This window comes from Eufriesea mexicana, unplaced genomic scaffold, assembly GCF_001483705.2.
Source record: "Eufriesea mexicana isolate 0111107269 unplaced genomic scaffold, ASM148370v2 scaffold739, whole genome shotgun sequence".
Lineage (NCBI taxonomy): Eukaryota > Metazoa > Arthropoda > Insecta > Hymenoptera > Apidae > Eufriesea > Eufriesea mexicana.
In genome coordinates this window covers 496,561-509,413 of record NW_016908892.1, presented here as the reverse complement: position 1 = coordinate 509,413, position 12,853 = coordinate 496,561, and the positions used below count along the sequence as shown (strand labels likewise).

Here is a 12,853-nt window from a genome sequence, read left to right as displayed (position 1 = left end):
AATTAGGTTCTTGAAAGGCTCACGATGATCTGTACACCTGGGACACGTAGGTTTTTAGAGTTTCGAGCTATTTTTCTTTTCAGTATTTCATCGATTACCTTGTAATCATCTACATGCTTCGAAGTGGAAAGACATTGGTCTTATGGTGAAAGAGGATTCGATTTTGAGGGAAGAAAGATACAGGAAAACTTACACAAGAGTATCACACAGTGTGCCAGCTCGGATGCTTATTCGAATTGCGTTGTAAACGAGATGAATATTACAGAGATTGATGACAGATTATAGGGAGGTAATGTTTATTGGTGACGATAATATAATAATTTGAGAGTGACAAGCAAGTTACGAACTACTTCTCAGTTTACTGAAACACTTAACGCGGTATTACAATATTACAACTGTGTTTGACATCGACTCTTGACTTTACAACTCAAGTCAACGATTGTCTTCGACTTCAACTCGGTATTAACCCTTTCACTGCCACACCAAAATCACGCGTTTTGCTCAGGATGGCACGGGATTTTTATTATTCGAAGCATATAATGTCAAAATAATACTAAATTGGCGATATAAGACAGTATTCTTACCCAATGGAGCGTTTATCTTATTGGCAGTCAAGGATGACGACCGTGACAACTTGGTAATGTTTGACAGTTGGCTGACTGTCAATTTTCATTCAATTTTTACAATTGTAAATAGTTCAAGCGCTCCAGTTACCAATGATCACCGTGGTGTCAAAGGAGAAACCGTGGCCGATCATATATGACCAACATGACAGTCAAAGTGTTGACACATTGCGCTCAGGGCCCGTACATTTTTGAGCTCTCCAAAAGCACGCATAGCAAACGATTTATGTACATTTTGTGAACGATAACGATTTGTTTCTTCATTAAATAATTTTGAAAAATTCATTGCCAAATATATAATTGACAGTTTCCTTCGTATTGCAACGGGAACATCTATCTTTGCTTTCTTAATACATTACATACCGCATAGAAATCTGTAAGACATACACCAGGGACCGCACATTTTGACATGACAGTGTGTTGACATCTATGGTTCATAACAGGTGGCGCGCGAAAAACGAGAAAACTCGTGACCTGTACGCAATGTGTTACCTGTCCTCTAATTGGTCTTGGCTTACTTTATGTTTCCTTACCCTCATGTACACGTTTTCCGATGTTTCATGACCAAATATGGTCGCGCTAAGGGCCTGGCGCGTCACTCAAGGTTTTCCCGGCTGACCTAGGCTCTGCACCTCCGACCCTCCTTCTCTCGGTAACCTTCATAAAGCTACGTGTACCTGGTGAAAAATGTGTTTGCGATACTAAAATGTATCTGACTAGCACAATCCTAATCGAGCACCTTCAATTTTAAAAATTCCCCCGATCCATTGTCTTCTTTAAGAAAATCGTGTAACTTTATTCTCTAATCTCTGTCAAACTGTCAAACCATCGTACGCGATAATTTCGATTAATTATGACTACAGCGGGCTGTAATTGCGAGCTAAAGAAAAAGTCAGACCCTTTCAGCCATGCACACGATGTCTTTTCGTCGATGATTCGAGCGCGATCGGAGACAAGGCTTTTTATTCAGGATCGAGCGGGGACCGAGGGAATGTATCGATCCTCAGGATCTTTCTAACGAGACGAGAGAAAAAAGAGCGGTCGAAAAGAGAGAAAACAGTCGTGCTTGGCCGACTGATGCGATCTATCGTCCATTAAACGAGTTTCAAGGCCCCTTTAGTCCCGTAACTGCGCGAACGCTCGCGATCCAAGCCTCTTTGCGCAACCAGTCAGCCAGCCAGTCGACCAACCCACCAGCTAGCCTACCAGCCAGCCGCTACACTATATCCGTCTGGATAAGTTAATTATTGTTGCTCGTTAGCGATTAACAATTATGCGAGCGAAACGTTTCCTTGGCAAGGACGCGATCGTAACGTCGTCGATCCTCTTCCACGTCCTCCTCGATCCTCCTCGATCCTCTTCGATCCTCTTCCTCGCTCGCCCCGATACCGCTCCGCCGTGTTATTTATAGAACGCGGATCGCAATTAATCTGCCGTCGAATCGCGACTTCGACGATCCCCTTGCTACTCCTTTTTTCATTTTCTTCCCCTTTTTACCACCTTTCCGCTCCTTTTTCCTCCCTTTTTTCCAGTCTCCTTTTCACCTCCATTCACCGAGGATACCAACTTTGATCTTCCCACCGCGCGTGCCTGAGACCGTGTAATTGCGAGATCAATCACTGTCACCGTTTTTTCCATGTCTACCATCCCCTCCTCTCCTCGTCCCGAGCTTCTCTATTTCTGCTCTATGGTGTCCGTCATGGGAGAAGGTTGGTCTAGTTCGAGTATAGCGTGTTTGGGGCATTGGTGACTTTTTTGGGGAGTCTTGACATCTTGTTGGGTAGAAGTGGTCTGACGAAGGCATCACGAGGTGGTGTCTGAACTGGTATGAGCGTGTTTCTTGGTTTGGGTATCGTTTACAGAGATAACAGTTCTATAGACGAAGGAAAGCAGGAGTTAGGCTATTTACCTAACTTGATTACCTAGTCACACGGAAGCTAGGTTTCTTCATTCATCCGTTGCGACTTTCGTTTGATACATGTGTAACAAGATGGCGTGTTTGTTCGTTAAGGTCAGGAAGATAATTATTTCGTACCGTTGCTAGGTAAGAATAATGCGCTCATAATTGGCTATTAGGCGTTAATTGACTTCGTAGGCTTAGGGATATTTATTTGCTTTAAGGTTCGTTTTATCTCCTATGGTTATGTTCGAATTGCACGTATATGCAAGTACTGGCTCTTAAATTGTCTATGGTGTACTTTTTGTACTATGGTGTAAGTTTCTATTATATATGTATTAGGTTAGGTTAAAATTCGTCCCAAAATTCGTGCAAGTAATTTAAATAAGAAGCACAGGTTTTTAATACAAAATTGTAAATACTTCTCAATAATGAAAACGCGTTGTTCTTTAGTGTAGCACTCCATTTTTAATAACCCTGAACTGTCAACTACCACGCTGTCTTTCTCTTCCGTTGGCAACACTTTGCCGCGCAAATGGCGCGAAATTCAAATCGTGCGCGAATTTTGAAACACCCTTTACATATAAATATATTCCAGTTCAGAACAGAAAATAATACTTTGTTAATGGACAAGAAACTCTGAATATTAATACAAAAATATACAACACGAATTTTACAATTTTTCAATGACACTTAAATTGAAGTGACATATTCTATAAATAAACAACACACCTTCTATACTATAGGTGTCCATCTTAGACCCAATTATATATATAAAATAAAATATAAAGTCAAATAAAATGTATATAAAACACTGTCAAATTAATTCCGATCGCTGTCATTATAATAAAAAATGTCATATATAGAAAAATTTTAATTACTTATATATATTTTACGTATTTCCTTGCTCATCAGCTATCTTCAGTGTTAGGTATATTTTGTGTATCCCAAAACAACTCGTCTTAAAGATTAAACAGTTTTATCTCGAGATTTTACAATTTTTCAATGACACTTAAATTGAAGTGACATATTCTATAAATAAATAACTCACTCTCCATACCATAGGTGTCCAACTTAGGCCTAATTATATATATAAAATAAAATATAAAATCAAATAGAATATATATAAAACACTGTCAAATTAATTCCGATCGCTGTCATTATAATAAAAAATGTCATATATAGAAAAATTTTTATTACTTATATATATTAACTATATATTTTACGTATTTCCTTGCTCATCAGCTATCTTCAGTGTTAGGTATAATTTGTGTATCCCAAAACAACTCGTCTTACAGATTAAACAGTTTTATGTCAAGATATAGACATCTGACACAGCTTTGCCAATCTTCAAACTCAGAATGGAATCTCAGAAGATACAGATTCACTTATTTACACCTAGTCCACGATCATAGCCGACAAACCTATGACTAGACCTAAACCTAGCCCCTATATCCACGTTGCATCAACGAGTCGCAGTTAGGTTCCGCAGTGACTCGAGATCCGTAGCATCTGCTATCCTTGGATTCGCAGCCTCGTCTCCGTAATTCAAGCATTTCTCACGGGAGACGCGTTAATTTTCAATAAGGCCCCCGCAGAAGCGGTCGATAATAATTTAGCGATAAAGAGGCTGGCCGATTGGACGAGGAACGGAAACGTGCGCAGCGCGCGGAGAGAGCGCAATTAACGAATGACCTTTCATGACGGCAATCGATTAATCCCGGCTCCGCTCGCGGAGTCAAGCGTCGTGCGCGTTTCTTTTCCAATCCGCTTCTCCACCTCCTCTTTCTTCTTCCTCCACCACCACCGCAGCTTTCTTCTTCTGCCCGCGAGCTTCTTTATCGCCGCCTCCGGGACCGTGCGCGATAGCATCGAATGATCGATAGCTTGGAAAATGATCCCCCGCGCGCTGCCATTCATCGCGGTGGAAATAATTAAACGAACGACTTTGGATTTACAGTAACACGGAAGTGGCCGATGGGCGCGCGCGAACGCGACTCCCATGGCGCGCGAAACGGCCCTCACCGACACCTCGTATATTTAACGATGTCACCGATACGCCGTGTTCGATGAACGCGAGAGGCGTGAAACCCTGATCTGCTATTAATTTTGATTGCATCGGATGGGATATGGTCGTTTTGGGATCGACGCTTCGGAATACCGCGGAGAATTGGCAGTAGTTGGGGACAGAGATGGGTTGGGCCTGCGTGGGTCATCGGGAGTCGTTCGCGATTAGGTTTGGAGTTTGCTGGTATATTGATCGTCGAACGAGGATTATCGTTTGCCAGAGTTTGGGATTGGTAGACTTTTGTAGATTAGTGTTATTAAGCAAATGGTAATTTTTGGTTAACCATTGTCAGTTTAGGTGACGAGGATTCGTTTGCAATTAGGTTTGGAGTTCGGTGGTATTGATCATTGATCGAGGATTCGTTTGCAATTAGGTTTGGAGTTCGGTGGTATTGATCATTGATCGAGGATTCGTTTGCAATTAGGTTTGGAGTTCGGTGGTATTGATCATTGATCGAGGATTCGTTTGCAATTAGGTTTGGAGTTCGGTGGTATTGATCATTGATCGAGGATTCGTTTGCGATTAGGTTTGAAGTTCGGTGGTACATAGATCGTCGAACGAGGATTTATCGTTTGCCAGAGTTTGGGATTGGTAGAGTTTGTTGGTGGTTGCAAAATCAAACTTGTATGGCAGTAGAAGGTGCTTTTTATAATACAAGAATATTTTATTTTCTTATTACTACACTTTGTATAATACGACAATGGTTTACCCGTTCACATGTTTACATTCTAACGGCTCTACAAGGACTGAGGACTGAGGCGATGATACACAAATGACGAGGACAAACATGGATTATATTAGTAATAACATATAAACAGAGATATCGCAATTAGTGACATAAATTCTGCGACAGAGTTTTGTAGATTATTGTTATTAAGCAAATGGTAATTTTTGGTTCGCTATTGTCAATTTAGGTAACGAGAATTCGTTTGCAATTAGGTTTGGAGTTCGGTGGTATTGATCATTGTTCGAGGATTCGTTTGCGATTAGGTTTGTAGTTTAGTGGCATTAATCGTTGAACGAGGATTTATTGTTTGCCAAAGTTTGGGATTCGTAGAGTTTTATAGATCAATGTTATTAGGAAAATGGTCATTTTTGACCCGTTATTGTCGATCTGGATAACGAAGACTCGTTTGCAATTACATTTGGAAATTCCTGGTATATTGATCATTCAACAAAGATTCATCGTTTGCGAGAGTTTGGAATTGATAGAGTTTTCTGAATCGATGCTGTTAGGGGAATGGTAATACTCCATGATCGATATATTGATTATCTGTGTAATTATCACTTTAAATTAAATTTTAACACACAAAAATGTAGGACTACCTGGAAAAAGTTTTCACCCCCATTTTCTTTAAAAAAGATTTATTACAATATTTCGTGAGAAAAGTAAAGAGAAACTTACTATAATCACGGGAAAATAAATTCTCAGAGTCACAGGATCGTTATAAGCCGACAGTTTGATTGTTACTATATAGTAACAAAACTTGTGGCGCCACCTACAATCAGTGCGCGCCCCTTTATTCGCCTTCAAATCGTGTGCCACACGTATTTCGTTGGTTCGTGGTTCCGGCAGGTTACTGAATCACCGCTGGAATATTTATCGCGAGAGGGAAGCACCGTCCTTCCGGTGTCCAGTTACGCGATTCCAACCGATAACTAGACGCCTCTAACGATGGGAATTTGACTCGTACCTTACTTACATCCATCGAAATCTTTGTTCTGCTTGCAGACCGCCCGGTGACGCCTGGAGCAGGCTGGCCACGATGGTGAACCTGCTGGAAAAATTGAATTACACCAGAACGATTCTTATCCAGGCCAAGGACGCAGAGGGTCGAGAAGACGGTAAGTGAATTCATAAACTGATATCCTCGAGGGATGCCGGTTACCGCGAAACACATTTTTCTTCCTTTTAATCTGTTTACGTACCCTGCTGGTTCCTCTTCTCTCTTTAAACAATTTTCATTTTCTTTTTATTAATGCATTTATGATAACCAAGTTAAATGGACTTCTCAGTTTCTTAGACTACGAATGAAACAACGGTTCAAAACTTTTCCTAACTTTTGGGGGGTCAGAGAAATACTAAAATCAATTTAAATTATCGTACGATGCTTCGTAGATGGAATTTTTGCGATATTAAACGAAATTTTCGATTTATCGGTTAACAAATTTTTATTGAGGTTATTTAGTGAATTCTGTTAGTGGACAATGTCCTATATACCGTGTCTACCGTGTGAGAAAGTCGTTATCGTGGATATACTGCCTTTATAAATTAATCTAGTTCTAAAAAATAAATGCTAGTTACAATCTGTATACAAAAGTCACTAGTGACAAGAACTAGGGTGATGACATTGTTATTGCATTTTGAACTGGCTAGAATTTCCTATCTAGGGATATTTTGTTAAATAATATTTATATAACTTAAACATTTCTGAATGTTGCATCTGAAAATGAAATTTCTTACTAGTTGGTACACATATCCCCTATAAGGAACTAATTACGTTCCATTTCCGCAACGCTAAACGCTGCCAATAGAGAGGCACTCGAAGCCAATTGGAGGCAATTTAATCGATCATCATTAACATGCGTCGTATCACGCCGAACGTTAGAAAACAAAGTCCAAAGTGCGAGTCACAAATGTATCAACATACCACTTTCGATTCGATCACAGTAATTCAAACGCTATTCCTTCCCGTCCAGCATTCCTACAACAACTCTGACACGCCTCGACACGACGATGATTGCTACAAACGGAGTAGATAATGATTAGATATACTGTTAAATAATGATCCGACTGATGGCTAGATCTGCCGTTAGTTGGCATTGCTTTGCATTCCAAGGGCACGAAATCAAAATACAATCTTGACTAAAACTGCTCAGCCACTTACCAGACGCGAGTGTTTGAAAAGTAAACCGTGTGTAACGTGTTTTCAAACAGCGTCAAACAGCGTCAAACAGCGCAAGTATAGTAAGTGAATCATTTAGATAACGGTAATATTAAAACGAAAATTCTATATGGCGAGAAATTTGAACAGCAAAATATTGGCGCAATAGAAAATTTAAACAATGGAAGGTTTAGATAGCGAAACGATTTTAATAACCACACTTTTGCTCGGCGGGAAATTTGAAATAACGAAACTTCCGCGCGGCGGGAAATTCGAATTGTAGGATGCCTGCGTACGGAAATAAGTAATATAATTAAGTAATACAATTGGATAGCGGGAAATTCGAATACCGGAAGGTATGTAATATGTAGGTTTGAATAATAGTGATTTTGACGTAATTAGACGTCCTTTATCCAAATGAAGATAACTTCTTCTTAGCCTGAATCGCTCGGTGGTGTCATTCATTAATGTCTCATCGGAACACGCCTATGCGAACGCCGTCTAATGGCCGTGCTCCGAACGACTCAGAGGGCGCAGGGGAGGCTCCTACTCTTATTTCAAATCCACGTTTTAATGGAACTTTACTACCCGTGGGCTTTACTGTAACCGCGTAATGATACGCCGCGCACGCTATTATAAATGCGGGCACGAGCAACGCGAGCACCGAGTAACCGTATTATAATTGCACAGCTAATGGCCGTAGGAATGCAATCAGAGATTCAGGAACTTGGTTTTTACAAGCAGATTTTACTGGTATCGCCGGCGTGCACGTAGTAATGTCACGGCAATAATTCGCTGGTTAATAGTATCGCGCGGATGCACGCCGGGTATGGAGCTTTCCGTTTCTTCTCGTTGCACGGTGAATTAATATTCCGGCAGTGATTTCCATGGTGAACGTTGCGCGGAGATAACTGTCGTAACAATAGTAATCCGCAACGGTGATAAGAGGTCGCGTGTGTAACATGCTGCACTTTTGATTTGCTTAGAACGTGACTCGAGCGATTTAGCGATCGCCAGAATGGAAAGAGTTCTTTTGGCGAGAGTGAACGGGGGTTCCAGGCGCAGTGTCGAGAAGCGTGCGGTTTGTTTTGAGGTTAGAATGTATCTTGCTCTTTCTTTTTTCCACATCTGCTGCATTTTGTAGCCCTGGTGCTGAAATTGCATCATTTTATAGGTTATGTTTAACTCTGAGTCAATTTAAGTATTTTATGCAGTAATTTAATATGAACTTCATTTCACTTTTATATACTTACAGATACAATGTGACATAATGGTTATACATTCTTGTATAAATTTTGTTTTTATAAAAATTAACGATTCAAATTCATTTTTCTGTACTTCTTGTTTTGCACTGCATCAGTTTCTGTGAATCATTTATATCGCTTAATGATTAGGAATAAATTATGAAACTGTGAAATATGCTTAATTAGGCACATCTATAACTTACCTGGATTACTGATCACGAAGTACCATTTCAAAAAAATGAAGTCCAATGCTATCTGGTCTCTAGACTGTCTTGCCATGATTAAGTGTCAGGATTTATTCATGCTCATTATTTTGTACATCCTATCTTTTTTTTTTCGAAAATACTATGAATTTCGCTCCATCTTGTTAGACTTTCAAAAGCAATTTTTTCAAAAGCCTTTTTGATAGGTTAATTATCTCTCGACAAATGTATCTTATTTAGTTCCAAAAAACCTCCATTCCATATGCGACAGCCATTTGCAATTTGCTAATTGTAAATTTGTAAAACGAATTGCCTGCGAAGCAAACAAAATTTTTCATTAATCCAAATGGGATATTTAAATCTACTCAGCTCATGAATTTTCCCAACAATTTCGTATTATCTCACCGAGCGATTTGCCCTCGAGCCATAAAATTAATCCACTCGAATTCCACCTATCACGTGTCATTTCGCTTCGGCGCTGCGAATCCCTCTTCGCGACTTTCCAAACATCACCCGCGACGTCCTGACATTCATTACGCGATCCGAGCATCCCGTAATTCCCGAGCGAACGTCCAAGCAGCCCGCGACGATCCCCCGCGATAACGCGTCTCGAAGTCCCCTCTGGACCAGTCGTTTAATCGAAAAACCTAAGTTCCTCGAACGGTGAAGCCTCTGGCCGTGTGTTGACCCGCGGATAGCCGCCGGTTACGTAACGGTGAATCCGTTCGATGTGACCACTGCAGTGCCATATACACTCAAACTCTCCGCTGTCCGATTACAAGTCGCCGGCCAATGGTATTCGAGCGTTTGCCTCACGGTGCCACGCCGTGCTACTGTGTACGCTCTTTCGAGCTTCCGCTCCCTTTTTCTACTCGTTTTTTCTACGTTTCTTTCGGTGCTGTACGTATGGATAAACGTAAATCACAGTTTCACAGATTATTTCCGGTGTGCACAGGGCACCTCGCGATGTAGAGCCGTTTCCTCATGTTTGGGGGTATTGGCGACATCTGTTGGGTTCCAGATAAATTAATATTGCTTCGCTTCATATTAGGTTCGAGATTTGGGACAAATGCTGACATCTGTCGGATTCCCGCCTTTGTTAATCGAAAGATCGTTCGATGTGGATCCGGTGTAGGTTAGGTGGCAGACATGTTCGTTGGCAGTTTGAAAAATTCTCGTTTAGAGATATATATAAGCTTTCAATTCGTGCTTTCCGATTTCGGTTGAAATTAACAAATGTTCCAGGGATATTTAGGCTTTCGGTGAGTGTGTTAGAATGTTCAATGGAAGGCAGGTTATGTCGCGAGTTAATGAAACACGAGTGTTGATGTGTTGGATGTATTTGGTATGCGGCATGATTTATGAATGTACGGTAATGCTTCATGGGGTGAAGTTGTACAGTAGTGCACAGGTCGTGTGGCTTGATGCTTCTGGAGGATGGAGAATTAAGGGGGATTTTGGGTTAATTGATTCCTTGGCTCAGATTCTGCCGATTTTTCTTTTTGAGTTCGTCGTCGAGGTTACAAGGATTGATGATGCTAATGAAACATAGGTAAAAATGCCAAATGGATTTTGAATAAATGGAAAAATCAATTTCAAGGTGATCCTCTTAACCTCTCATGTCCAAGAACTATGACATGTACCATTTATATTCGTATCACTTTTTCAGCGTGCAAATTTACCCTGGGATATAAAGTACCATCGAGTATAAAGAGAAACACTATCGTAGCTATCATAGAAGAAGAAACCTAATTTTTCAGGTACAAGCTTTATAGAAATTATAAATATTATAAACCTTCGACTAAAAAAGAAATTAGGTTATGTTCGGGAAATATTAATATTCGTAAAGAATGCGAAAGATAATTACCGTCAAAAATTTTGTAAATATTCATTCTAACCTAAACAATTTTTTTTAGGAACAAGTAATTCTTCGAATCACCCTACCTTATTTTACACTTCGGAATTGGTAGTGTTTAATCTTTTTGGGGTGTCTCTGAAAAGACTTAAGCTTTACACGGATCCTTTTATATCTGATCGATGATACGAGAAATAAACAGGGTCATCACTGATGAGTACATTCAAGCGGGAATCCGTAATCGATGGCAAACCCTCAGGGTAATTATGATCGACGCGCGTGCAATTAATATTACCTCGTTAATGAATTTGCCGGATCAACGAGCATCCATTACGTACGATCTCGACGATATCTCGCAGCGTTCGTGGTTTTTCGCGTGTATCGTGTGTGTCGATGGCGTACCATGCAAATTACCGATTATTTATGCGTTCTCGAGAAGCATTTATCCCTGTCGATTGAGTCAAAGTGGTTCTGCTTAATGTATTATTTTTTTTATACTTCTCCTTCTACATATTTTACATTTTTATTTTTGTAATCTTTATCTTTTATTTTTTCTCTGGATAGTTATAATCAGACACATGTGCACACTGAAATTTGATTAGAATACTTTGAATTTGATTTTCTTGTAATAATAGAACTCGACGTCTCTGTATTTATTCGATTATTGTTTCTAATCTTGAAATTTTTCTAGGCGTTACACTAACCTAAAAGTACAAAGAAAAGTATCTGCAATCACATAAACGATCTGTATCTCTTCGTCGTTGGTCGTGGCTTCAAATCATGGTGCCATGAATTTTTCCTCCACGAGGTTGTTCCACGTAGAATCGAGTCTTCTAGCTAGAACTGGGTCTACCCTAACGGATCCTGCGACGACTGGGAAAGAGCGTTCCAGTTTCGAGGCGCGTCCTTGGTCGTGTTATACTTACTTTTGAGACAGGTTTACACGCGATAACAGTACATAATTCATAGATCGTATCGCGGAACGTATCGGCTGTACAAGGTGGACCGTTGTTAATTCATTAAATCACTGGTTGTTCCCCTTTGGAAGCGGACAAAAAATACGTTTTTGCGCTACGTCCGACAATGTTCTGTTATCCGCCATGGATTTTCCATCTGTCGGCAATGCTGTGGTAGAGGGGAAGTTTATGGTTTGATATGGCGGCTCGATTGCATTATGTTAAGCAGTGCATGGTTACGTGCTTCGAATAGAATTATGGTAGTTGTTTGAACTTTGATAAAATGTTTAAATGTATCATATACATAGATCTGAATGCAAATGTTTAGAATAACACTTGTAACTTGACGTTAAAAGCATGGGACTTAATATTCAGTTTTTAAAGTAACTTAAGTAATTTCTCACTTATGGATGTAGGAATTATGTTTAGTGTTAGAACGTATCATAGTTATCAGTGTTAATAGTTATGTCATTTTTCTAATAGTTTTAATAGTTATGTCATCTTTTGCTACAAGTAGAACTTCTTATAGTATGTCATACATACTTTGCAGTTATATTACTTTCACTGTTGTGTCCTCTGCTATACTGTATTCAGCAATATTGACAGTACACTAATATATTTGAAAAATTAACTCAGGGTCTAAATGTTCCAAAAAATGTGACTACTCAGTGAAAAAGGTACGTTCCATATTACTCCAATCTAACTTAAACTACATGTCGGTTATCAAATATCAAAAAGAAGGTCTCTCCAAATTTTCTCTCACAGCCAATGCACCAGCTATCAAGTGCTCATCTATTCCGCACTCAGTTCAGCACGTGCACTCCGAGTCCTCCCACGGACACCTTGTATACTAAGCACACACGCACGGCGAAGCGACAAATCCATTCTTCCCTGTTGGAAAAGGAGCAAAACGAAATCGCCCCGTGGGGAAAAATCACGAAACATCGAAAGGCTAAGCAGCAGGAACGTCCGGTTCTGCTGGATCGTGCGCACGCGAGAACGCAGCCGGCGATACGATTCGAAAAAGGAACTGAGACAGTAACGGTACATCCAGTAACGTGTGCCGTAATGCCAATTTGTTGGGCTCGGACGGTTCTTGCGTTCCCCCGTGTTTCTCTCTTT

The 12,853-nt window shown here is 40.1% G+C and overlaps 1 protein-coding gene across 1 annotated transcript in view; it reads left to right on the top strand.

Annotated features, from left to right (window-relative positions):
- LOC108546631 (telomerase-binding protein EST1A) overlaps positions 1–12,853 on the top strand; it is a 229,031-nt gene that overhangs the window by 139,286 nt on the left and 76,892 nt on the right. The window contains 1 exon segment of the mRNA XM_017898834.1: positions 6,321–6,433. Coding sequence (XP_017754323.1) covers positions 6,321–6,433 — 113 coding nt within the window.